At 40.4% G+C, this 27,227-nt stretch overlaps 1 protein-coding gene and 1 long non-coding RNA gene across 7 annotated transcripts in view; one reads left to right on the top strand and one right to left on the bottom strand.

Annotated features, from left to right (window-relative positions):
* The first annotated feature begins 302 nt into the window (after positions 1-302).
* On the top strand, positions 303-6,978 carry LOC146766490 (uncharacterized). Its single transcript, XR_014957560.1, has 2 exons — positions 303-1,739; positions 2,551-6,978. It is a non-coding gene; the product is annotated as an uncharacterized LOC146766490 (long non-coding RNA).
* The window catches only part of TBC1D2B (TBC1 domain family member 2B), a 31,347-nt gene continuing 8,024 nt past the window's right edge, over positions 3,905-27,227 (bottom strand). The window contains exons 3-13 of one of the 6 annotated variants that reach the window (XM_085588411.1): positions 23,097-23,262; positions 19,778-19,935; positions 18,582-18,808; positions 16,856-17,248; positions 15,443-15,553; positions 14,314-14,507; positions 12,856-13,350; positions 11,688-11,805; positions 10,857-10,988; positions 10,331-10,452; positions 3,905-7,793 (exon numbers count right to left, since the gene is read on the bottom strand). In XM_085588411.1, coding sequence (XP_085444537.1) covers positions 7,745-7,793; positions 10,331-10,452; positions 10,857-10,988; positions 11,688-11,805; positions 12,856-13,350; positions 14,314-14,507; positions 15,443-15,553; positions 16,856-17,248; positions 18,582-18,808; positions 19,778-19,935; positions 23,097-23,262 — 2,165 coding nt within the window. In that variant the 3' untranslated portion in view covers positions 3,905-7,744. Of the gene's footprint in view, positions 7,846-10,330; positions 10,453-10,802; positions 10,989-11,687; positions 11,806-12,855; positions 13,351-14,313; positions 14,508-15,442; positions 15,554-16,855; positions 17,249-18,581; positions 18,809-19,777; positions 19,936-23,096; positions 23,263-27,227 lie in introns of all 6 variants that reach the window. The other 5 variants (XM_021547345.4, XM_021547346.3, XM_021547344.4 and 2 more) reach the window with 5 other exon arrangements.

Genomic DNA, 27,227 nt, shown 5'->3' on the forward strand with positions numbered 1-27,227 from the left:
GGGGGCGGGCGGAGCCTGGGGGGGCGGGCGGGCTGTGCCGGGCGGAGCCTGGGGGGGCGGGCGGGCTGTGCCGGGCGGAGCCTGAGGGGGCGGGCGGAGCCTGGGGGGGCGGGCGGAGCCTGAGAGGCCGGGCGGGCCGTGCCGGGCGGAGCCTGGGGGGCCGGACGGGCCGTGCCGGGCGGAGCCTGAGGGGCCGGGCGGGCCGTGCCGGGCGGAGCCTGGGGGGCCGGGCGGGCCGTGCCGGGCGGAGGGGCCGCAGGGCCCGCCCGCCGCGGCCCGGAGGGAAGGGCCCGGCTCCGCGCTCCGCCCGGGCAGCCCCGTGAGGAGAGAGCGGCGGGGCCGGGCTGGCGGCAGGGGCGGGGAGCCTCGCTCGGCCCGCAGCAATGCCGTCTGGATGGCAGCGTGGGGCCGATGCAGCCTGCGGAGTGCACGGCACCGCCCCGACTGTGCCAGCTTCCACTGCCCCTGATGGGATGCAGATACCTCAAGGTGGACCAGTCCAGAGCCTTCCAGTCCAACACAGCTCACCCAGGCTGACTGGGGAACATCTCAGATGTAGAATCCCATTTCCTCGCTTTAGTACATGCAGGATATGTGAAAGCAGTACTAAGAAAATAAGGCTGAGGAGGCAAATCCGATGGAGAGGCACTTAAGTTGCATTAGCCTTGTTTCTGTATTCTCTACAAGCCAAAATTGGTTACTGCATGGTCTCAAACTCACCATTACCTAGTGAAATTGCCCGTTGTTTCAAGAGACCACTGTGACAAAGAGCAGCGCAGGTTCCCAAACCTCACCGTGCAGCTCAAGCTGCATTCACATGCACTACTGTAACAAACCTCTTCCATCCTGCTTCCCAAGCTGCTGTAGTCCAAGTGTTGTCTTCCAACAATAACATCCTTCATCTGTTAACTCTTCTATCATAAAGACATCCCCAAAACCTGTAAAATTAGATTTCCTCTGGCTTTATTTGACACACAGAAATCACAGTAAACACTATCAGGTCTCCTTACATTTCTTCTCGGCAAGTTAATACCCATCATTTGCTAATGAGAAATAATGTGGGATTGTTCACACCTTCAAAATAAATTACAAGTACCAGGTTGCCTTCTCTTCCAATACTCTATGTGATTAAGGTAACACAATGGTAATGGCAAATTATCATACATAAATAAGCAGGATGTTTTCCTGCCGTATGGTGTGAAAAGAGCTAAATTTAAGAGTGACTTAGTTTAGGCAAGTACCTAAAGGCAGTGGGTTTTATTATCACAGTTAAAAAGAAACTTTGCTTGTCCCAAGTCAAGAGGGCTGAACTGTGCCCCTGATTGCCCGCCCTAGGAGTGGCATTCACAGCCCATGAGTTCCACCCAGCTCTTCCAACTCCAAAAGGAACATGGCTGCATCTGATACTACACAGGGTGGAGAACAGGAAATAGGAGCAACAGTGAATGTTTCAAAGGGCAGTGGAAGCATTCATAACTCTCTCAAAGGGAAATAAAGATATTTAATTTCTCATTTTTAGTTCTACAATGGGATATGATCACGTGGAAGTCACAGCAATCATATTACAAAATTCTCAGAGCAAAAGGGCACATGAGGAAGGCCACCATTTTTGTTTAATCCTAGCTGCAAGGAAGGAACAAAACACCCTGAGAGGCTACAACTGCTTTTCAAGCTTGGACGAGCTCTCCGTAGACTGAGAATAACCTCACTTTGAATAAAGCTTTCTAAGAGCAGCAAAGGTAGATTAACTCCCACCCCTGCTGCCATGTCCATAGGTTTTGCAAGCCCAAATACAAGCCTAAGTAAGATGCTGCTCTTTTATGCTTCTCTAGTTATTCACTCTTAAAACACTAACTCAAGACTTCTTTGTAACATCTTTGGATGAAAGTAAAAGCCTTTATGTGCATACAAAGCAAGAACAGAAAACTCAAACCTGAGCAGTGTTTCAAGTAGGGAGCACCAGCAAACACTGCAGCCACGCATTTGCCAGCCTCCTTCAGAAGTGACAAAATAGGAAACTTATGGGTTCCAAACAAGTTCCAAAGGGGAGATTGAAAAACAGAAGAATACCACCTACATTTTTTAAAAACAGGCAAATAGCAATATTCCACAGTTTAATCACCAATCACAGTGCCTGAAGACATCACTGATTCAATTCATCAGCTCAAACCTGACACCTTAGGGGCAACTCACTGCACAACATAGCTGGTTTCTACACACTAAAGGGACATTGCATTTGAGAGACAAAGGCAGGATGCAGCTGCTCAAGACCAGGGTATTCTTACTTGGCCAAAGTCATCTTAATTTACAAGGCATATTTTAATATTGAATGTTGTAATTACTGGAGATATAGATTTTTAATAACTGTGTTTGTTAAAATCACATTCAGTATACAGTCCTGAGTTTTGCTTTCTAGCCTTATGGTCTGAAAAGCTGGCACTACATGTGGGCATCCTTGAACTGTAGACAACTGTGGCTTTTACAGCTGATCATCACAGTGAAAATACCACTCTGCTAACTTCCGAATGAACCTTTTACCTTGTTTTCCAGGGGGGAAGTTTCCAAGGCAGAGCACACCCTTTCTCTGCATTATCTGAGGGAACATACTTAATGTGTGAGAATTCTTAAAGCTTCAGCACTACATGGATTCTGCTTTCTGTTGAGGTCAAGGAGCTGCAGATAAGGAAGCTATGTTTAGCACTTCTGAAAATCCCAGAGAAGGAGCACTTGATACCTTGTAATATCAGCAAATACAGTGTTCTCTGCATCCCTGAGGCAGCCAGTGAGCACAGTGAGACTCTGCAGGTATTTGGTCTCCGTTCAGCTGTGTTTATATTTAAGTTATGCATTTCTTAGGAACCAGGTTTTTAACTTTCATCAGCCACACTCACATCCTTATTGCAATCCCACTGAGAGCAGATGCTTCAAACTTAGTTCTAAGGAGCAAATAGGAGTCTCAGCTGTTCTTTACAGGTCCCAACAGCTGCTTAGGGCAATACAACATACTCAAGATAAACATGCCAAGTATGCAAGTTGAGGACATTGCTCCCCATGCACTCTCTTCCCAGAATTTTCTGTTTATTTCTCTGACTTAAAATTTTCAGTGTACAGGACACAAGGTCCTTAGGCCATAGTTGTGCTCTGCCTCAGCTGCTGATCTCCATCCTGTTTTGTACCTCCTTTGAATAGATTTCCAGCTGTGCCAATATCTACACCTATAACAGCTTGCCATTCTGTAGCAGAGCCAGAGGACAAGAACTGTACACTATTGACCTCTGCTATCAAAGATAGGCTTGGATATGCAATTACAGTGATGTCCTAACTCTTCTTCCCTTCTCCCCTACATTTAGCTATTAAGTTACATATCTGAAGTAGCTGAGGTATTCCTCTTTAAGGGACTCAAGCAATTCCAAAGTGCAAAATTCATATCTGAAAGACAGATATTGAGACTTGATTTCCAAATTAGTTGAATACTTGGTTAAATTTTCAAAACAGCTGAAATTATTTATTTGACTACAAAAGACTGTGTCAGAACATCAGTACCAAGCCTCCTAAAGAAGCTTTTGGGGTGTCAGGAGATGTTATACAAATATGTTTCCCAGAAAGTGTATGAACTCAGAAAATTCCTGTCAAAACTCATGCAAATTTTGTCTCCTCTCCCTCTTCTCCCAAGAAATGAAGGACACCAATGACGAGTCTACCCAGTCAGCATCACATGCATGCAACATGTCTATGGTTCACATCTTCATGCATCAAAGCCAAATTTGCATGTATGTTCCTTTATAGAGATTCTCTCAGATGTCATTATCAGACAAAAATGCAAGCACTACCACTGGTTTGTTCTGATGACACCTGTAGATACTTCCATCTATTATGGGGGAAAAAAGAACAAGAACCAGAGCAATTTATAAAGTAATAAACAATTTATTTCTTCTTTACATCAATCGTCACAAAGGTAACTTCACTTATGTTAGTGATTCAAATTTCTTGTACCGCATATTGCTGATTTTTAACATGGCACTTGAGGAACAGTCACTTAAACAGCTATACAATGTCATTAAATTAATCAGTTTGTCATTTCTCAGTTATGTGTCTGAACATCCAACTGTCAAATTTAAGACCATTCATTCATTTCTGATGTTTTATAACAAAGAAAAAAAAAATCTTTCCCTTTCTGCTGAAATATCTTACCATGTTTACAAACACTGAAGGGAAGGGGAGAATCTCTCACAGAAGACACCAAAAGGACAACAGAAAAATCCTTTTTATTGATTACATAACTGGTAAAAAGACCACCAAACAATGTGATAACACTGGATGATAACACTACCTGTACACATATACAGGTCAAGCTGAAATACTGCACAGTTCCAATAAGTACAGTTGTAGTACACCAATTTTTTGCCTATTTAACAGAAGATAATAGACCCTTTTAAACAACTAATGAAGAGTTTCACCAGGAAGCCATGCACACATAAATAGAGATGAAGGAATATTCTTCACAATGCAACTTAGTGGTGTGGGTTATATCACATATTCTGGGAACCCCCCATGAGGAGCTCTGCATGTTATGTGCAAGGCCTTGAAGTTAAAATATTATCTTGGCAGTTCCTATGTGCATGAACAGGTCAACTACCCAGTATCTGGCTGGCATGAATGGTAAACCTCATGCACCACCTCAGAAGTTCACACACAAGCACAAACACTTGGGAACCATGCAGTTCAGCTTTGGCAGGCCACCGAAACACACTGTATTTTGGCTTGGTTTCATCAGGTGTAAGTACTGCCTGTGTATCCTGCATGTCCCTGATGAGTTACTACTCTCCAAGGCAACCAGATTTAAACATCACTAGAAAACTAAGTCACACAATGACATTTGCAACAGCAAGCAAGGCAAGCTCCCCTGATGTTACTTCCTGCTATACACATCTTATTTTTGTTTCACAGAGACTTTTAGTGGCCAGAGGTGAGAAGCCTCTGCAATTTCTTGACCTATTAGCTCATCACTGTATCAGCAACAAGGCTTAACAAAATGAAGCCAACAGCTTGCTGGGAACTTAAGCATAACAACATCGACTCATTTCTTACCTGCAAGCTGACAGAATACCCAGAGACAACACAACTTCCACAGGATTCCTAACATTCATGGGTAACAGTCACAACATGGCAGAAGAAACAGACTGTACAACCAGAAACAACTTAATAGAATGAAACACAGCAACACATGCGCACACAAACTGAACCATCAACACAACTCTAACAGAAATGGTCCACTAATATTGCAGGTTGTGTTTTGTCAGCTAAAGAACTTCCCAAACCGTTGCCTTAAACTTAGTTTTATCTTCACAACCTGAACACTTCAATGGAATCAGTCTGAAAACATCTCCTCAAGTCATAGGACTAGTTCATAGTGAAGACTCAAAGCCAAAGAAAAATGAATTGTAGGAACAGGGTAAGCACAAGTATCTAAATTCTTCACCTTACTATTTCACTTGTTGTCACTGAAAGGAAGATCTTCATCTTAAAAAAATTCATTTAACACTTGACAACATCATTAAAACAAACATACAAAAAAAGAGCCTGCATTACATATTGATTTAGAGACCAGCTCTTTCAAAATCAAGATAGCATAACTAGAAAATTATAAAACCTGGTCCCATTTTTGTATTCAAATATTGATTGTAAGTAGAAAAAGAATACAGTACATGCAATATCAAAACCCTGCCCTCCAGTACACAACCAAAAGTAATCAGGGAATTAGAAAAAAATCCCTAGCTATTGCCTGCCAGAAACAACGTAGGGGGCATTTCAGAAGACTAGTAACATACAAATCATGATGATCACACCATCAGTTTCTCATTGGTAAGGATTTGCTAGCTAGGTAAAAATTATGAGTCATACAGGAAGCATAAATTTTATACCAAAAGTAGTCCTCTAAGTTACAACTTCACCTCTGATTAAATAGTTCCCTTCCATATAAACTAACTTATAATATGCTTACTTGGAGAAGGTTACAACTACATTATCTAAAATAATTTTTTTGAAAGTGCTGTGAAATAGAAGCAGGATTTCTCTCTGCCCACACTTAAGTTGACTAAAACAGTTACACAATTATACCAAATAAAGTTCTACTACTAGACAACCAAAACAAAACACATAAAATACAAGCTTGAAGCACTTGACTCTTCACAATGATTAGTTTTCTTTTTTACCAATTAACCACTTCCCCAGAGCTTGGCAATTTGCTGCCTAGTATTTGAATCCTAGTTTTATCATGACACATTATAGTCAATACAACATTCTGAAAATCCAACAGTTCAAGAAAAAACATTGCAAAAGCCCAGAGAACAGCCAGCAAGAAAGAAACCCTCCTTCTCCCCAGAACCATTTAGGAGCACTGCTAGTCACCAAATGAGAGAAAATGGTCTCAAGTAACACTTCCACAGCAAAAACGCTACAGCACAATAGCCCAGATGCTGCTCCTTACAGCGACCTTGCAGTAAGGAGCAGCAACACTCACAGTAAAGCTGAGGACGTTAGGAGAATATTGCATCTTTCTGTTGAAAAAGGACCTTCAGTTCCCATGTTGTGTCCTTTAGGTTTCGTTTGATTGATTGGTAAATGTTCGTTTTATGAGCCCAGTCACTATCGTTATTGTACAACAGTTCTACAATCATACCGAAAGAACGCTGTGTTTCATCTTAAAGAGCAAGACTTCATGTTAGGTCCTAAAGAAGAAGAAGCATTAAAAGAAAAGGGGAAAAAAACCCAACAAAAACCCCTCACAAGAAACAAAAAACCATAACGAAACAACCCTTCAACAGATATGCAAAATATTAGTTCCTAAAGCATGGTACTCCTGTGACAATCTCCATTCTTTCAATATATCTGGAGTTTGGTTGTGGCCTTTTTGAACCATTGCAATCAAAATAGTGAATACAAATTAAATTGATTAAAGAGAGCTTGATCTATAAACCCCTTTTCCATTAATGAGAATCTTTATCAACACAGCTGCCCTGAAAAGTAGAAATTATGCTTGCTATCACTGTTTCAGTATACATTACAGTCAGTGACAGAAATAAGTACTTATTTTACCTTTACTTTAGAGTATATATATATATGTATATTTTCAAGTGTTCTGTTTGGTGATCCATAGCATGACACTCCAGAAAAAGACAAAAGGAATCTTCATCCCATGCTTTTCTCAAGAAAGGCTGGATGGAGCCAACCTGAATCCAAGAAATATGGATGTCCTCTCACATTGAGCCTGCACTATGAAAAACATGATTACATCAAAAAACCCCTAAACTCAGAATGGCACTGAATGTAACAGAGCATGGACTTTTCTTATTGTTTCACATCCAGGCATTAATGGTACACTGTGGGAAAACAACTGTCAATTCAGCTGGTTGACTAAACTGAGACAGATATTAAGTGCTCTACAAATGATTCCAGGAACATAAATGTAAACAGAAGTGTTTGGCCTCCATAGTAAGTGGTATTTCTGAAAGTGCTGGGATTTGGAAATCTGTCCTGCCTATTTCCAAAAGCAAGAACTAAATACATTCTGTTTTACAGGATTAATAAAGTGTTTTGGAGGTTAACTCACTTTGGTCATGATCCCAAAGAACAGTTTATATTAAGCAGTTTCAGCTATCCTCCTCATCATCACTAATAAGGTCTCTTTTTTCCACGCAGGTCTCTCGCTCACGCAGGAAGTCCTCGCGAATGGCTTCCAGCTCCGTCAGCTCCAGGCGCACTTTCTCCAGGTGATAGGCCCTGCGGTTTCTGATCTGGCGTAAGGGAAAAGGGTTCAGGTCTCCAAAAGCAATAGCAGTCAGTTTCCTGCAAGATTACACAATGGTACAAGACAATCATTCATATCTGGTGGGCTTTTCAACTTCATCCATATTGACTTTTATCATATGTCACATATCTCTGGTCTCTTTCACTCTTGATAGGTCTCAGATATTATCAGTATTTCAAGAAATTTCTATAAAGTATTCAGGCTTAAGGTTATTTCAAGTGATAAAATGGAATCAAACACCCAAGAGTTCTCCAAGCCACCCGTAAACTCTGTTATAAAGATCACACTTTTGAAAAGCTGAGCAGAAGACATAAGCTTAGGTTATCAGAGCTTCCTTGGCTACACTGAAGATTTGAAACATCCAGTTACCAGTACAGATCAGATAACTGCCTCCATAGAACACACAGCTGCTCCTTCAATCCCAAACCACTCAGCTCTCCAGTTAACAAAGATAACCTGACAATCAAGAGACCAGATAAAGACAACACAGGGGCAACACAGACGTGGACAAGGATAATACAGAACATGGACAAGCCAAACTTTCCATCACAATGAGAATGCTCTGGGGGTTCTGCTGGCTGAAGCACAGAGATCTCTGGACCAGTGTCAAGCCAAACTTGTCAGGGCACAGTGCAAAGCACCACAGAGGATCCAGCTCCCTTCCAGAGTCACACTGCATCATACCTTCTTGCAGTCCCAGCAAATTGCTAAGTCTGATCAGTCCAAAAAGACTGCATTCAACTACATCATTATTGCTGATCTACACCAAAACCCTCTTTGTTTACTAAGGAAAAAAAGGGGAAGTAGAATACTTAATTTATTCTATTTTAATTATCAGAAATAAGTATTAAGAAAACTTCTTTGGACAGTTTATTTAATGGTAGGTTTGTATTTTTGAGTGATCAAGGAATGATTTCCTGCTATTTCTACACAGAAGATATTCCAGCATCTTTTCCTACTTGTGCACAAGATGCCATGGCTCTGTAAAAAAACCCAGCTAAGACATCCTGTAACTAGAATATAATTATGCACGTGTCTGTAGAGACCCCTCTTACTACAGAATTTAAACTTAGAAACTCTGTGCAGAATGATTTTAACCATTCAGAACATCCATGAATTCTATACAAATAAATATTTCTGAATTTTTCCTCTACAACAGGATCCTTTTTTGTCCATATCAAGAAAGACCTCATTCTACATACTTCTGTACTGCTCAAATGTTGATGATATAAACCTTGTACAAACTTGGCAGAATAAGAAACCAGGCAGTTTAAATCCTCTCTTGTCAGTCCTAACAGGCAAATCCATATTCCCTATGTGGCACTGCACTGCTTCCACTCTTAAAACCCCAAAAGGCAGAGACTTATAGATCAGCACAGAGCATATTTGTATTGCAAATATCTTTGATGTACTGAATTCTGTCCTGCCTCATTTGAACTCCCCATCCCCCAGTGATTCCTAATTAGTTCATTTTGTTAACAGCAAATTCAGCAATTTTAGAAATCTTTAAAATAGGTTACTTCAGCACCAGAAAGTTTAGAGAGGCGAATCAAGACATCATTTCCACAAGTGGAAAAGGAATGGAAAGCCAAATCTTCACCTCTGATTAAATATCAAAATTTTGTTTGGAAGGGGTAAGAATAAAAAAATTATTTTTTTCTCTCTGCATCAATCCCAGCAATCTCTTTCAAGCACAAGATTATTCAGCTCTAACTTCTCTCCAGTCAAAACTGATACACAGGAAGTAAAAGTAATAGAGCTCTTGCAGCAGGAGTCAAAGTAAAAGCCTCAATTTATATGGAGTTTATCACATAAAAAAAAATCTCAGATTTCAATATACCTTTTTTTCTAAATTGAAAACTAGTGAGCTTCAAAAGATGTGCAAAACATTTTCAGACATTAAACCAATCTCAATATGACTTTTCTTTTTAAGATTAACCTACTACTCTACAGTCTTGAAACTGGGGAAAAAAAACCCACTAGACCAAATCTAAAAACACTAGACCATAATTTACAAACTGTAAGTCCTATGCAAGGACTGAAGACCAGAAAAGTATCTAATTTGTATTTATTCTCTGCTTCCAAGTATATCTTAAAGCCAGCTGGAATTATGTGGCAGAAGCCCATCCATTAACCATGCGTAAGAAATTTAAGCTGTGGGGGACATGGCTCACATCTTTAATGCTGGAGCCAGGATGTATTTTCATTTATCATAAAACATCTTAGTAAGAAGTTACATCTGCATTGCAGAGGGAAACTTCACCTATGGTTAAAATTCTGACATGCTGCTACCATGATACTTAAACAAGGTCATCTCCCTCACAAAAATTACTGTTTAAGCCTACATCACTTCTGATTTGTCTCTGCCAGATAAAAGTGCTCATGACAAATCCTAGCAGTTGGTTGCACCTCTAGCTGCTTTACGTGAATTAGGATCTAGATGAAAACACCAATGCTACAAAACAGACATCTCCCATGGCCCACTACAAGCCCTTCAGTGCCACCTCAGTGTAAGTTACCCACCTGGCATCAAGGATGGTGCGTGTGAAGTAGCGAAGGTACTTGAAAATAGACATCGAATCTTGCAACTTTAAGATTTCCTCTTCTTTGTACTTAAACAGTGCCAGGGCAAATCGGAATATTACCTGATAAAAATACATGTAATATTGGGTACTTTGTAAGTACAGAATACAGAGTCTCATGACCATCTTTATAAACCCCTCAAGCACAGGCTGCACTGAAGCTCTTTAGTCACATCTCCCTTTATCTCCCTTCCCCAGCCCCTATTTCCAAAAGCTGAAAAATATTTTGAATGGTTATGCACAGTTCCTCTCTTGTTTTTTTCCTACCAGTCATTTTAACTGACAAGAGTTTTGCAAAGCAACCTTCTTTTATCCCCACACTCAGTAACCACAGTACTTTGTGGTACTAACCAAAGTACCACAGTAATTTGGTATCAGGTAACAAATAAACAAACTCAGCCCATTCAGTTCACCTTTGGTCCCTCATAGAGGAAGGAGTCCCAGATTTTGAAAAGTATGTCACTAACCACGCTGTCCACAAAAACCACAAGAAACCAGTTGAAAGTGATGAGAGTATAATCAACTTTATATTGTTCAAAATGAGCATGTAATCGTGGAAGCTTCTCGCTCAATAAATCCTTAAATACTCGCTGATCAACCTAAAGACACGACAAATAGTGTTATTGTTCAAATTTTCCAGCACATCATTCAGAGCAAGGCTGTTATCAAGCTGTGAGTGCAAGTTTTTCCAGAGGTAACCAAGAAACCCAGGATTGTCTAGCTCACACTTCCAAGCTAGATCCACCCAAAGCACACACAGCTATCCACTGCAGATTGCCCTTCCAGATTGTCTGCTTCTCAACCCAGCCCTGGTCTCATAGGGCTCCTCACACGCAGGTGGGGCATTTCTAGTACTGGTCACCAGCGCTGCATTGGTGCAGGAACACAGGAGCAGAGAGAATGCTGGGCAAACACTTGGCTGGAGAAGGCAGCCTGGACCAGAGTATCACCTGGACGCAGGAAAGCTACAGTGGCTACTGCCCACAGCACTGCAAATGCATTGTCAGCCCGCCCTCTCCCAGAGCCCCACACCACCATCTGAGGAAAGGAACAATAACACAGTTCAGGGTTGTGAAGGGGAGTTAAGGACTCCAAGCGGGACACTGAACAACTATCACACTGTCACACTTGTCCAACAACTATCACACTTGTCCAAACAAGGGTCCTGGCACTTGGAACCCACCCCTGTCAACTCCACTCCCATCCCATTACAAAGACACCTATCAGACATTTGCAGAGGAAAGCTGTTGACTGGCTGAAGTTTACAGGATCAGGCTTTATCCCAGCAGTGCACGTACCTGGGATCCCAGCAGTGTCTTAGTATAATAATCACGAGGCATGAAAACTTCCACTATTGTTACTAGACACCAAAAAGCATCTTCCTGTTCCAAGTACAGAAGTGCAATTGCTACCAACCTGAAAACAGGGTTTATTTAGAGAAAATTATACAAACTATAGTAAGAACCATTGCAGTATTTTTTCTGTTCAGCAGAGATAAATATGTTAACAGCAGACCACTGAACAGCAAAACTTGATGAAGTTCAAAATGGGGCAAAGCCATGCCTTCTCAGCCACACCAAATATTTGTATTCAGCTAAGTAAGTAAAAAGAAAAGGCAAAATTTTGCTCAAAGAATTTCTTGAAGTGTTGCTGTTGTCAATTTTAAGAGCTCTCTAAATACAGAGTCTAGTTTAGAAAGGAGATGTTTATTCTAAGGGTGTTAGGTGGAGGTTTCCACAATACTACTACTGCTACCACCACCACTTCATGATTCACTGTTTCTATTCCACTACTTTTTCAGTGCTCTTTCAAAAGACAAAGCTGCTCTAAGTTCAAAAGCCTATGCTAGTACATAAAATAGTGCACAAGTGGAGATCTATACTATTACATCATGGGGATGAGACAGGGTGTTATGCCAACACACCTGCTTCAAGTAGCACCTTCTTTTACTACAGATCTCCAAGTAGCAAAGCTATTCTGGCAAAGGCCAACTGCAACAAAACAGAATTTTTCTTAGCATTGTAACACAAGAATCCCCTTTAAATTCCTCAATTCTGATTGAAGACACCAGTGGAAAATGCTGAAATTTTTTGCCTTAACAATGCGAAAAAAACCTTCAAGCCTTTTTTTCTGCTTGCTTTAAAAGAAGAAAAAACCTTGCACAAAAAAGCAACACAATCCCCTGCAACTGACATGAAGTCAATGTAAAACTACATTTAAGTAACTAGTTTCTTAAGAATTAATTCCAGTTCCAGTTTTGATGTCAACTTGATTTTACAAAATTTATTATCCAGGTCAACTGCTTCTTTAATTGGTTTAAAAAATGTGATAGTTATTTATTATAAATTATGAGCATACAACCCATAAGGCAAACTGCTGCTCAAACCATGTGGCTCTACATGAGATTTGAAAGGCTCACTAGGTGTTTCACGGCATACTTATTAACCAAGATAAGCAAAATCTTACCTGTTGAGCCCTTGGCAATATCCTATGTCAGGATTTCTCCAGGAAAATGCCAGCAGCACATTTCGCAGCTTCTGGATCCCTTCAGACGTTGGGGAGGAGTAATGTTTGTTGTTTGGCAAAGTCCTCAAGAGATCCAACTCAATCTGTTTAGATGCAGGATTTGGTTTTTCCAGAGCTTTTTGAAGCAAGATTTGGAAGTAGCCAGGTACTGCGCTGTCCTTGAACTTTTTAACATGGAGATTGACACACCATTTCCATATTTTGGAACGGTGTTCATGGGGAATTCCAGACCGAATAAGGTTCTTCAGTTCCACACAGCGCATCATCTCTCTATTCATTGTGCTTGCAAGATAGTTTTCCCATTTCACACCTGTGGAGATCTCTCGATTTTCACTTAGTGAAAGTGATCTCAAATCCAAAGCTCGTGATTTTGCTACTAGTTTCTCCTCATCATCATCCTCTGGGATAGTCTGAAAACCATATATATCATATTCACTGTAATGGAGAGGAAGAAAAAAGGTTTTAAAAATATATTCAGTAGCTCTGAAGCTCTCAGGTTCCCACCATAAAGTTACTTGAAAGCTACTCTCCATAGCGCTAAAAACATAGTGCTTATTAAACACTTTTCTGAAATTTTTCTTTATTTAACAATTACTTGTACAATCCATAAACAAAAGACTTGGTACCCATGTTCCTGTATATACTACTACACAAATTAAGCAGTTTATTTAACAACATGGTCAAGCTGGAATGTACCCATCTCCTCAGCAGCTCACCTTCAGCATCTGCAGTGCAATACCTTTGTCTAAGTTTGATATTATATCTCAATGAATGAATAAACTTGTCAGTGAAACTTCCCAGTGTGACCATTTCTGAGACTCCCTGGCAGCTGCACTGCCAACAGAGACTGTCACTGCTGGGGCCAAAGCCCCCCTACAGTCCCTACTCAGCTCCTGCACACCTCACACTCACAGCTAGGCCAGGTTTCCTCACAGCTTCCACCCCAGGCTTCCCTCAGCAAAGTCTCATGCTCCTTATTCAAGGCACACAGACACAATCGAGGCCGTGCCACAGTGCCATGAAGTGCCCTCAACAAAGGAATCCCAGAGCTTTCAGCCCCTCACAGTCCAAGTCTTCACAGCCCTCTTCCTCCTGAGTCCTCGCTGTGTCTCCCAGTGTTTCTTGTCTGGCTGGTGCCACCAGGCCTTGTGGCCCTTCATCTTCCAGATTAGACCACCTAGAGCTCAATCTGCATCTCCACCTGCATCAGAGGTCTTCCCAAGACAAGGCTTTTTACACAGCTAAAAGGATTTCATAACCATTCCCTCATTAATGAAGGGGAAATACAATAAATAACCCAAACCTGCAAATACATTCTCATTGTCTGTTTTGCAGTGTTGTAATAGAGCCCACTGGCCAAGACATACACATACATTTAATTTAATAGGACCAAACTACCTGACCAGGTGGGGTTTGAAAAATGCTTGTTCTGGTTGTTCACTAGGTTCTGCTTTCAAGGCATCTTCCAGTAACTGTGTGATAACCTCACGAGCAGGACTTTGATCCTCAGAACAAACAGGAGTTTTCATTTCTTGAAGCAAGATCAGGTATTTACTTTCAATCTGGCAGAGTTTGGCTTCTAAGCTGGTATACTGCAGAAAACAATACATGATACAAATCTTCAGACGCTTACTTTGTACTACACTTTTAAAACCTGGCTCAATGCTATTCTTTTGGTTTATGCTGCTTAGAAACATCTAAGTCAAGAACAGTCAGCTTAACTTTCCCATTTTTGTTAACACCAGGAGACATAAGGCAGCATAGTAGACCAGATGTTTTCCACCACATTTTTTGTATATGGAAATTCTGAGCAAACCTTAATTATCACTGCATTGTATGAAGTCCTTAAAAGAACAAAATGGTTGTATTGTAGCAGCTTTAATCTGTGCATGTTTGAAAAAGGACAACTTAAATGGCATACCAGTTAGGCAATATCATGTAAGAATTGTAAGCACACACCTCTGTGCCAAAAAATACAGCATTTAAGCCTGGCCAGTGAGTGCATGCTTCCAAACAACTAAAAGCAAAGCCTACCAAACCAGCTACAGGTATCTAACCTTAGTTACAGATGAGTGCATTTTCCCTAACCCCAAGCACTGGAAACCTTTATTATTTACCTGCAACACCTCTACACTCAAATTCATCCAGACAGAAATTACATTCACCATACCATAGCCATCCTTTGTGCTCAGGAGAAAGCTCGATTGTGACCTATCAAATCCTTACACATCGTGTCACTGACCTTTAAAAAAAATCATTACAGTCTTAATTCTGAGAAAACAATGTTTTCAGACATGTACATGCCTTTGTTCATAAGTTATTAAAACGTTCCACCGAGTCACACAATTTTAAAAGCAATTACTTCTTTCAAGAATCCATTCAGAAAGATTAGTCTGCAAGGACAGAGAGGGCATTTTTTTTTTAAGCTATCACATTTAATACATTTAAATGGTTCCATTTCCTGGGTAGATTTACAGCTGAAGTATTGAAAAATGCTTTAGACATTGCCAAGTGAGAACATGCTAACCTTTGCCTGCCATTCCCTCTCTCTTGCTTCTGCATTTCTTCGTAGAGTAGAAAGTTCCAAAATCTCCTTATTTAAAAATTTATTCTGGGTCTTATAACCCTGAAGATTGTCCTGTTGATAAAAAAAAAAAAAACTGAAGTGGATTATGCCTGTCAGATAAAGATCACCTTAGAGCATAGAAACAGCAGCTACTAATAGGATTTTATTTAAAAATATCAGGCTCAAATCAAATATTAATTTTGGACTTCATGTAAATGAAACACACATGCCAAATATGAGCACAGGGTGGTGCTGTGCCTTGCCTGCATCGCTCCCAGTGCTCCACTGCCTGCAGAAGACAGCTGGCTGCTGTCGGGGGTACAGGCAGGGAGAACAGGCACATGCAGGCTGAGCCCATCCCAGAGGCCACAGCAACACAAAAAAGCAGGGGATGAATGCCCCTTGGGTTTTCACCATCCTCACCAGCCCTCATTAAAAGTACAAGTTTCATGTCTGCCTCCATAAAGAAAGATAGATCTAACAATGACCTTCCCTGCCTAATCCATTCAGATCCTGGCTACAAACACTGCCTCCGAAAGCTGAGCTTGTGGGATGAGGCTGGTACCCTCCCAGCAGCCACAGGACTCTCACACTCCCCAACATCTACGAGCCTCTACTCCCCAGCATCTGTTTGCTTTCTACCAAGACCACTGACTTCTGGTTTCAACTTCATCTATTGAAACTTACCAGGCTCATACATAAGAAAGAAAATTGTACATGTTTAAACATATTTTAAGTAACTTATTTATATTCCAAATTTGGAATGTTCATCAATTTGAAATATAACATTTACCCAAAGGCAAGAAAGACTGTTTAGAGCAAGGCGGGTAACTTCAGTAATTCCATTAAGGACTTGTGACACATTCAGAATGGTACGTTACAGAATAAAAATAAAGCATTAGTAGGAGTTAGCAGCTTTAGTAAAGCAGGCTCTTATACTCCTCCCTCTTTTTTTTGTCTCCTCAGAGCTTCCCCTTGCTTTTCTACATGCTCTTTGTTGCCTCACTCTTGATATTTAAAATTAAAAAAAAAAAAAAACAGAACAAGCTTTCTGTTTGTTTTCTCCATGTTTATATTTTCCTCTTACCCTTAATCCTTCCTGCTCCTTTGATTATTTCTTACATCTCTTCAGCTCCACACCAATTAATAATTTCCTGAAAGTATAGCCCTGCACTAGAGATGGCCCAAAGGAAGGAAGTTCTGGTTAGATTGTCACATAACAGCTCAAAGTGGAGGTTCCAAGCTGAGAAAGCCTCTGCTGATGAGTGTCTTGGGGAACTGGTGTAGTGATCTCAAACAGTACAGCAGACTAAAAAGTACTTTTACAGAGAGAAGAGATTCCCCTATGCATCAAGACAGAGACAGTGCTCTTACTTTTAGTCTGTCCAGTTCCTGTAGTTCCTTATTAGTGCAGGTGGATGTGGGGGAATTTATTGCTCCACTTTGAGAGGATGTGCCGTCCTCACATTCGCTGAGCTGGCGGGAAAGTTTCATGATGACTTCATCTTTAGCTTGAATAGTTTCCATCAACATTCCCAGCCGTTCATTGAGTTCTCCAACTTTACACTTCAGATTCTTGACTTCCTGCTGGAGACTATCTTTTTCCAGATTTAACTTTTCAAGTTGATTGTTGAGGCCCAAAATCTGGTCATCTTTTTGGTGCAACAGCTCTAATGTATCTTTGGGAACCCCCTCACAAAGGTGACTTGCAAAGTATTTATCATATTGGGAAGATCGGACTGTTTGCTGCAGAAGTCGAACAAGTTCCTGAAAATTAAAAAACAACAGCAAAAAAACTCAATGAAATTTTAACTTTCTAAGTTTTATAGCTTAGAAATGTAACATCAAGCAAAATAAAAGTTTCTGCAATGGGTTAAGACCTCATGCTGGTGTTTCAAAGAGAAAAGGAAACGCTTTACGACATGATTTCTAGCAGGCTAACACCTTACAATGACTGGCCTACATAGATGGCTTCGGTGTCCTTCACTGAGCTAAGGATCAGTGATCCTGCCTGAAATTGCTACAACACATTAAGGAAAAGGAGTGGACAGCTGAGGCCCAGTAGTTACTCAGAAGCTGAAAAAAGCCTTGCTTGCAAGAATGGCATCCTGTTGTAGGGTGAACAGGAAGTGGCTTAAGCCCAAAAAGTTAACAGGAAATCATTACAGAATGGAAAAAGTAAAGGTAACTAAGAGCTCTCTTCTCTAATGGATGTGGAGAAAATAAAAGGAGGTAAAAAACAAATGCTGCTTTGTCAAAAAGGAAGTCTGTGAAAGGCTGTTTAGAAAATCTTGCCACAGAAATGACGCCTAAGACACCGTTTTTTTGCTCATTAAAATAGAAGCAGCTATGAATATAGTGTTGCACTAGACCAATGAGGTTTTCCACAGCAGCAGGCTCAGAAGCTCAAATGTACTCATAGGAAAGATAGTGCCTAAAATGAGTATAAATATGGGGCTCAGACTCCTTCTTTGGTTTCCCTTTGATCACCTCACACAAAGGAAAATACAAATAGCAGAAGTAGCAGGTCTTCACAAGATTGAAAACATTTTTTTCTTTAAATGCATAGAAGTTTTTAGATAAAAACCAAGGTATTGAATAAATATGAGTTATGAGGGCACACAAGTATGACCACCATGTGAGTGCAGACTATATACACACATCATGATTAAGCCTATCTTACAAAACCCTTCCTGAGGAGAGAAAGAAGCCAGGTTGATTTGCCATCCCCTGCACTAGCACTGAAAGTACTGAAAGACAAAGAGAATCTGAAAGGAGAAGTTCCCAAGATAAAAGAAGCTATGACTATCATCCAGGATCCTGGCAGACACCAAACAAGTTAACTTCAGAGAACAAGGAAGACAGATAAACCAAGTCAATCAACAGTGCGCAAATAGAAGTTTTATTCAGGACTCTTATCTTCAACAGATGTAAAAGACGGTCCTTGTTTCAAGACTTTTGTACACAAAAGTTTGTTTAGAACCATCATTTTATAACAACCAATCAGGTCTTAACGCAGTGAGAGGGCCAGAAAGGTTAAACTCACAATCACCTGCCAGACCCATTTGCTTTTGCGCCCTTTGCCTGAAGGTTTAATTACCTTTTGGCTCAAAAGATCTTTCTTTAGCTTCTCCAACTCTTCCTGCTGGCTTTGATACTTCAGTTGCAGCTCAGAGACCAGTCTGCTCCCATTGCCAGAACACCACTCTGTTGGGGAAGAGTCACTGCTGTTGCGGTTTTTGCTTGATCCAATCATATCTTTCAACGGGCGCCTTGCTTTGTATGGAATGCGGCCAAAATCAAATGGAAAAGCTGAACTAGTCAGTCCTGCATAAAACAATTTCTTCTAGTTCAGTTCACTTAGTAAAAAGGCATTTCAAAGCATTCAGATTTTCTTAAAACATATACTCATTAACATTAGACTTTGAGCAGCTTTCAAACCACTCAATACAATAGTGTTAAACATGCCTCATTTTCCAAGTAGCTTCCTTTGGTGGGAAAAAAAAAGCTCAAAAATCTTCTCCCCTCCCAGATAAAAGACTTGGCTCATAAATTAACATGCTTCATATAAGACATGAAGAGAATTTTACAATTCATTACAGAAAATAAAAGGTATACGTAACTATGGCAAAGTAAACTTTGCTTCAAATAATCAGAGCAAGACCATCTCTGATATCACAGCCTACTGCTCCTGTAAGAGGATTAAATGTAAGGTTTCACCTCCACATACAGGATAATTTTCTAACAGATTAAATCACCTGGATGTCACCTAAGGTACTCTTAAAAAGATGTAAAAACTTCTTGACAAGGTTATTCCAGACACTGGTCAATTCCGAGAACCAGTTACAATACACAGATGAGCTGCTGCCTCATGCCCATCCCTGCTTCTGTCCCATTTCAGAAGCAAATCAAGGTAACAGGTACATACACAGAGTCTAAAGGCAATTCTGCTTCAGTGGGTGACTCCGTGACACTCAAGAGAGTAATTACAGACATCAGCATTTCCCTTCACCTTGTTACTTTGCTACTCCTTTGACAAAACAAACCAGTAGCATGCTCAGGAAACCCAAACCAGTGGATAACAAGGCTTTGTCCTTATTCTCTTGTATTGGAACAGCAGAGGACCCCAAACACATCCTAAGAAATTGATTTTTGTTAAACATAGTTTACAGAGCTCTGGATATGGTTTGTGAAGAAAAAGATAAGCTTCCATTCATGTCCTAGAGACAGACATAACAAGATACTCTATGCTAAACAAGGTAAGGCATATGATCCCCTTCCTTCCTCCACTTCTACCTTTACTTCCTTCTGCCAAGTGTTTCCTTTTTTCTTCCAGAGCCATTGAGTCCTCCAAGTCTTTTGGGGTTGGATCCAGCAATTCCCACTCCTCGGTGGTATAAAATATACTCCTGCGATTTTCGTTACTTCCTTTTCTTAAGGAGGACATGGAATTTCTATGAAAAAGGCAGCAGGAAAAAGTGACAAATATTTCTCCATTTCACATTATTTTTATAAGGGGCTTTTCACAGTTCAAACAGTACAAACTAAAAATAAGCTAAAAACATAGACAAAACCAATACCAAATAAAAGTGCAAAGAAAATAAAACATACATTAACAAATAGCACTTAGAATCAACAGCCAAACTCCAAGAACAGAAGAATTATTTTACTTTAATGCCATGGTCTTTTGCACCCCCTGTTTTAGCTTTGTTTTTGCAGTGGGCGAGTACAAAACAAACTTAGGATTTATAAGCAGCATCTCTTTATTGATCAATTGCAGTTTAGAATTTTAGAGTAACTGCCAAGCGTTAAACTGAACGGCATGCAGTCAAAACACATGTACGTTATAGGTCCATACTGGGGATTAACAGAAAACTTGGGATCATCCAAGAGACCTGCTGCAGCTGCAATGCTGATGACAAGACTCCTTTGCATTTTTTCTTTTCTACAATGGAACATGGCCAACTATCTTCAAGAACATTTCAGGGGTAGCCTCTGAATTCCAGCCAGATAATTCTATAGGAGAACAATACATTTCCCAGCAGGATGAGATTACCTGACCCAGCTCTCCACAACCATCACGCACTCAGGAAATGTCCACTCTTACATCAACGAATATTAACATAACTCAGTATTGAAAAGCCTTTGTTCAACTACATAAGGACATTCTAAATCAGCCCATATGAACCAGTTTAATATTTCAGGCATAAAATTGGAAATATATTTAGTATCTCAGCATTTTCCACAGTCTGTGCAAGCTCACTAAGATGCTTTCACTCCATCATCCACATTCTCTCTTCAAAACTTAAGCAGAAAATAACCCATATTACACTTTCAAGATCATTTGATGATCCAAGCCAGTCCTTCAGCTTCGCAAGAGATTTAACATCTTATCAACATGAATTCTAAGGCAATCATTAAGCAGTGCACAACTTTTATAATCTGATGAACTGATAAATACTTATGATTTAAAAATAATCCCAATGTTTATTAATAAAACTATTTCAGCAATCAATTTACAAGCTTAGCAAAGACTCATTTATACTACAGATTTCATTTTCTTCCAGAAATAATCGTAATTCCTGCTGGGGGAAAGAAGCCTAATTTCTTTGTTCAGACTTTCCACACAAATTAAGTAGATCAAATTGGGTGATGATGGATTGGACATCCAGTATCAGTGAGTGTCTCGGGAACTGCCCCCTGGCATCTCTACACTTCTCCAAATGGTGGTTGATCTCTTACCAGGCAACTCCAAACTCCACATTCTCTGTGCCTGATCTGCACTCACTCATCCTCAACATTTAAAAGCCTGAATACCATCTTCTAAAGCTTAAAAAACCACAAAGAACAAGTCAAGTGACTTCCAGAAAAACTTCTTTGAAGAACTGCTGTTAGGCCCATGAAAAATCATATCTGATGCTGAGTTTTGTAAAGCTTTTGCACAGGTTTGTTCAGGGTACTCAAGCAGCAGTCCTTCATTGCTTTCTGCCAGATTAAAAGACGATGAAAGATTAAATAGATAAATTTGAAAAATTTATTTCCCTAAGTACAATTGGACAACTTACGCAAGAGCCAATTGTATGATCTAATGAATCTCTATTTTTAATGTCTGGGGTTTAAGTCTTGTTCTTATGGTTATATAAGTGGAAGTTATGGTAATTCAGTATGTTTCCAGATCTATAGTCTGCATAAATAAGTAGGTGAGAGCATGAAAATGGGAAAAAAAAAAAAATCAAGCTTAAGTGTCTGTATATATAAAATAGCATTTGAAAGTGTATTTTTAGAAGTAGAGGAGTGCATTTCAACTTTAATTATTGCAAATATATACACTGCTTAACTCCAAGACATATTTTTCTTTTAACCCTACCCCTTTATTACATCACAATTGCTACCTAAGATACAAATACAGCTATTATAGCAATGTCTTCTCTGTCAGACACTAAATGTGTGTAAATGTGTTCAGGAGGAAGGACAAAGGCTTTTACTGACATATCTATACAACTTAATACAAATTAATAAGTATAAAACAGCAATGTGCTTACAGCAAGAGAGGAAACTCTCTGCAGTTTCAGATACATTTTGATCCATCCTCTAACACTGGGGCTGTAACTAATCACAATCCAGTAAGACACTGGATAGGGCACACATATTCCAAAGGTTGCCAGATCTTCCCCCTGTCCCAAAGAGCACAGAACTGCTGGAGAAGGGAGGAAAACCAACCACCACACTAGGAAAAAAACCTCAAACCCACAGCCAGAAAAAGAGTCAAAATCAACACCATCTGGTAACCTCTTGGATCTCTGCACTAAACCAGAAAGCTTTAAAAGGGATTTGTATGAACATTTTCCTACCAGCTCAAGAAGGACGTGGTCTGGTTAACCAAAGCTACAGCTCTGCTTTGTGAGCTGCTTTGCATTAGCACTGTAACATGCTTCAAGCAGAAGTAGAAAATCTACCTATGTGGGCAAAACAAACCACAAAATTCTTTAGAAAGAAGCCCAACAGGAGAGCAGAAAACCAATGCGACTGCTTTCTTTAAAGCAATTAGTACTGAAGAGTAAATTCATTGTGAGTGAGGGGTTTTGATGTTGTTCAGAATGGGTCTGCCACATTTTTGCTCAGGAATTTGAACTACATCCACTTCAAATCTGTGCCCTGTGTTTTCACTTCTTTTAAGAAGAAATAAAAAATAAGGATTTGTATTGGTCTGATTTTCATCACTAAAAGTAGTTCCTATGCACTCAGTACAATGACTACTACAATGCTGGGAATTGACAGCGCCATGAAAAAGCAGCAGTGGCTGACAACACAACTTAGTCTCAACAACACTGGGGTTCAGAGAGCAATGCCATCACTTGAAATGCTGTACAAGACTTGTACAAGACTGAGTCTCCCTTTCAGATATCAGTGATGCTACACAATTATGTTCTCTTAAACCTTCAAACAACAGATAAAGTAACTGTTTACTTGAAGAGATACAATACAACAAACAAATCCACCCCATCACCTCCCATCATTCTAAGAAGCTCCACTGACCACATACTGATGTAGGAAATAGTCTTGGTCAGGAACTACCAATCTCATGGTAACTCTTTCTCCCAGGTTCACAACTTACTTGATCTCAGTACTCCATTGTTTAAGTGAGAAATTGATGGCACTTGCTTGGACTGGTGCAGGCTGAGAAGCTGCTTGTTCCCCCACCAGATCTGTAGGAGAAGTCTCCACAGCTAGAATATTTCTAGCTCTCTCTGCTGAAGCATTTTGACTTAGGATGCTGAAATCTATATTAAATTAAAAAAAAAAAAAAAAGAAAAAAAAAGAGGAGAAAGAAAAAAAATAAACATAACCTTCAGTAAGTAAAAGAATATTGACTATGTAAGGTCACAGACTGCTAAGTCTGCCAGTGCTGTTGTTCAGGGTTTACTTAAAATTGCAACATGACTTTGTAAAACATTCAGTTCAAATGAACCTTATAAATTGCAAACTTCTCAGTGAGATCTCACTGCAGCCACATACTTCTGATAACAGACCTTTGTGATGCTTACAAAGCATTATTTCAGGAGTGACCAACAAAATAGCCAATCAGAACTGAGTTCAGAACAGTGTCACAAAAACACTGACCCAGCTTTCAGGGTGTGCTTCATCCCATAAATTACTCATCCTGAAAGTGACACTGCTGCTGCAAGTCAGTGACCTTCACAAACCTGAGGCAGTCTTGTGCCAGGCCAGGCTGGGCACTGCCAGAGCCAAGAATGCTGGCACAGCTCTGTAGGACATCAGACACTTCCTGCACCAGTCGGGATTCCTGAATGCAGCTCCTCCTCAACCTACCCCAGCCTAATCTCCTGTGTGCTGGAGCAAGAGGGGCCCCAGGTCAGGCCATGCAGAGCTGCAGCACAGTCCTGCACACCCCAGCAAACCCCACGGGCTCCCAACAGCTCCAGAAACCGGCCCAGCCCTGAGCCACAGCTCACAACAGCCAGAGGAGCCAGGCTGACCCAGCCAGCACACCAGGGCTCTAACACACCACCCTGGCAAACACAGACTGCACAACCTAACTGGCTGTGCTACCTCAGTGTTTCCATTAGTCTGGAGAGCTGCCTTCTCCCTCCAGCAGGCAGAGGGAGGAAAAAAATCCAGAATACACTGAATACCAAAAAGCATTAGAGAGAAGCAGAAAGCAGTTCACAGCCTTCTACAAGCCCTCTGAAATGGCAAATTAAACAAACCCAAATGTAATTTTCAGGTGCTTCTTGATACAATTCATAAAGTACTGAAGTGGATGAAAGATTTTTTGACACTCTCAGACTTGATTCAACATTAATATTAGAAAGTAACATATTGGATGGGCTCTTACTTAAACCCTAGGAAATTATGATGCCCTCTTTTATCACTGCTGAGTCTTTCAGCCTTTGTTCTGTCAATTGCTTGGCACCAGCAGCGAGACCATCTTTAAGCAAACCATATCCTCCAATTACTCAGCAAAGGGTTACTTTTATCAAGTATCAAAGATTAGAAGTAGAAAGAACATTCTGTGATAAAGAATATGAAATAAAGATCTCTGACACTAAGAATCTCTCAAACCCTTGAAAAATGGTATCTGACACAGAAATTTATCATGCCATGTTTCAAATAGAGGTACAAGTTACACTGCCTTGATTTTTATGAACAGATACTTCAGGGCCTTATCAGCCAAAGGCAATTTCAAGTTCTTTTGCACTGTGGCTGTTTGAACTGAGCACAGTTCAGCTAAAATAGCTTAGATAAAACTAAAGACAGGATTATATTTACTTTCTAATGAAGAAGATAATAAGTAGGTTTTAACTACAAAATTATAATTAAAAACAAAACCAAACTCTGACATCCCCCAAAAAAACAAAACAAAAAAAAAAAAAAAAAAAAACAAAAAAAAAAAAAACACAAAAACCATCCCAAAGGGAAAAAAAAAAAAAAGAAAACCCAATCCACAACACACAGACCAAAAACTTAAAAAACTTATGGGTACTCAAAGCCAGGGTGGAACACTAACATTCTGCCTTTACACTTACAGCTTGTTTCATCTTGTACCTGTTTGATTCTGCAAAGTCCTTTTAGAGGACAGGTAAAGGAATTGCTCAAGAGCTTAATTCCCAATAAATACATCTCCCCTCCCAGACATGCCAATTGTCTGAATGTGGCACCGAGGCTGCTCACTGAACATCATCCCCTGCCCACACCAGCCAGAAGCTTTGTTAGAAGCATGGACTGCATAGCACACAAAGCACAACTAATGATAGTGGCTGCTCGTGCAACCTCCAAGTGAAAAAAAAAAAGAATCTTGTTTTGGAACTTATTTCAAAACACAACAATTTTATAAATGCATGGCATTTCATGTTTTATTAACACAAATTAAGAACTGAAATTATAGAAACTACATTAACATTCAATCAATTTCAAGAAAAAAATAATAATCCAACATAGTATAAAGAATAAATTAATTATTTTACCTTCATGGTAGTAAGGCACCTCCACGACAAATCCTACAGTGTAATTATTGTTCATATTCATTTTCCCACATCCCACTCTGAAAAATACTTTGAAGTATTTTTCACTACACATTGAATGATCTTAGAAACCTTTCACAGCTGATCCACAAAGCAGTATCTAGCTCCATGTATGCCCCAGTTAGTCCAGATTTCTGAACTGGGAGTGGAGAGGACCGAGGAGGACAGACAGGCAAAGCAAGTAAGCAGTTCTGGGTTTGGACTGAAAACAGATTACTTCCCCATTTAAAACATTAGTGATAGCATCTGTACTCAAGCACTAGCAAAATAAACCAATTCTATGCTCCGGTATAAATCACAACACTGCATGCACATTCAATTCTTCAAGAAAAATTTTACAAAGCCACAAGACACATATCTTAGTCATCAACATGAAACCAGAGCCTTACAGAATCCCCTAACCCTAGAAGAAACTCCTGGAGTACTTGATTAAAAAGAAGGAACAAGCATCAATCATTCTGGCTATTTGCTTTCTCCCCAAAAGGAATCCCTACTTAAATAATTCAGTTGATGGTAAGAATTATCACTGTGATTTGTCCTAGAAAATGAGATACTCTACATGCAGCTCCAAATTCCACATAATGCAGTTTAACTGCAGGCCATCCCTGAAAGGGATGGGCCTACTCAGCCCATGCACTTTACGTTGATATTCCTTGTCCTGGATATAAAAACAATTAAAAAAAAAAAAATCACATGAAGAGGTTCAGCTGGCTCATCCAGGAAGCCCCCAATGACTTACAGAAAAATACCAGATCAGTGATGAAATGACCGGATGAGATACAAAACAGGTGTGAGGGAACAGCGTCTGCACACGCTACAGCAACAGAGGCTCATTTCCCATTGTACCCAAGCTCTGAGAGAACAAATTCTGTGGCCAAGCTACATATTGCAGTTGATGTGATCCAACACTCTGCTGCCAAAAGGGCAAGCCTGTCTGCTGCTTTACTCTGCCTTCCTGTATTTGGTCACTGTGCCTTGTTCCCTCCTGTCCACCAGTTGTGCAATCACCTGATTGCACACTGAACATATTCCACTCATCAGTCTAGCAGAAATGAAAAAAAAGTGCTCCTTTCTGGCCAACATATGAATTCAACCTACTCAGCACAGGGTCAGTTAAACACAACAAAAAAAGGGAGCCTGTGCAGCAGAGAACAAGAGGCTGAAGGTAGAAAGATAAAGGGCTGAAAGAGCCAAAGCCTGCTCCCTTTTGCAACACTTAGATTTTTGCCCACCAATACAGATGGCTCTGGAGCACATGGTTTGACAAGCTGCTACCCAGACTGGATGCTGACAAAAAAAGGGGTCTCAAGCCATCCCACCAGGATTCCCAGCAATTGTCTTGATCTAATCCTGCCACTCATCTGTCCCTACAGTAAACCACTTCTGGAAACTACACTGGCCAAAAAACTGATCTGGAGAAGAGGCTGATTGCTGCTGCCTGCAGACCCTGCACTAGCACTTGGCAGGGCCAGCTCTGCACCAGCTCTGCACACATGCTTGCTCACTGTGTTGAGCAAACAGCCACAAGTAGCACATTCTCCCAAAGGAGAGAAAGGGTTAGAGGACAACACTGCAACAGAACCGGAACCTCAGGAGGGGACAAGGTGTGACAACAACAGCTCAACACTGATGGGTTAAAGCAGGAGCAAAGTGACATCAACCAAATGTGACATCTGTTGATGAAACATGTCTGACCTCAAGAC

The sequence above is a fragment of the Lonchura striata genome, chromosome 10, assembly GCF_050655825.1.
Source record: "Lonchura striata isolate lonStrDom1 chromosome 10, ASM5065582v1, whole genome shotgun sequence".
Taxonomy (NCBI): domain Eukaryota; kingdom Metazoa; phylum Chordata; class Aves; order Passeriformes; family Estrildidae; genus Lonchura; species Lonchura striata.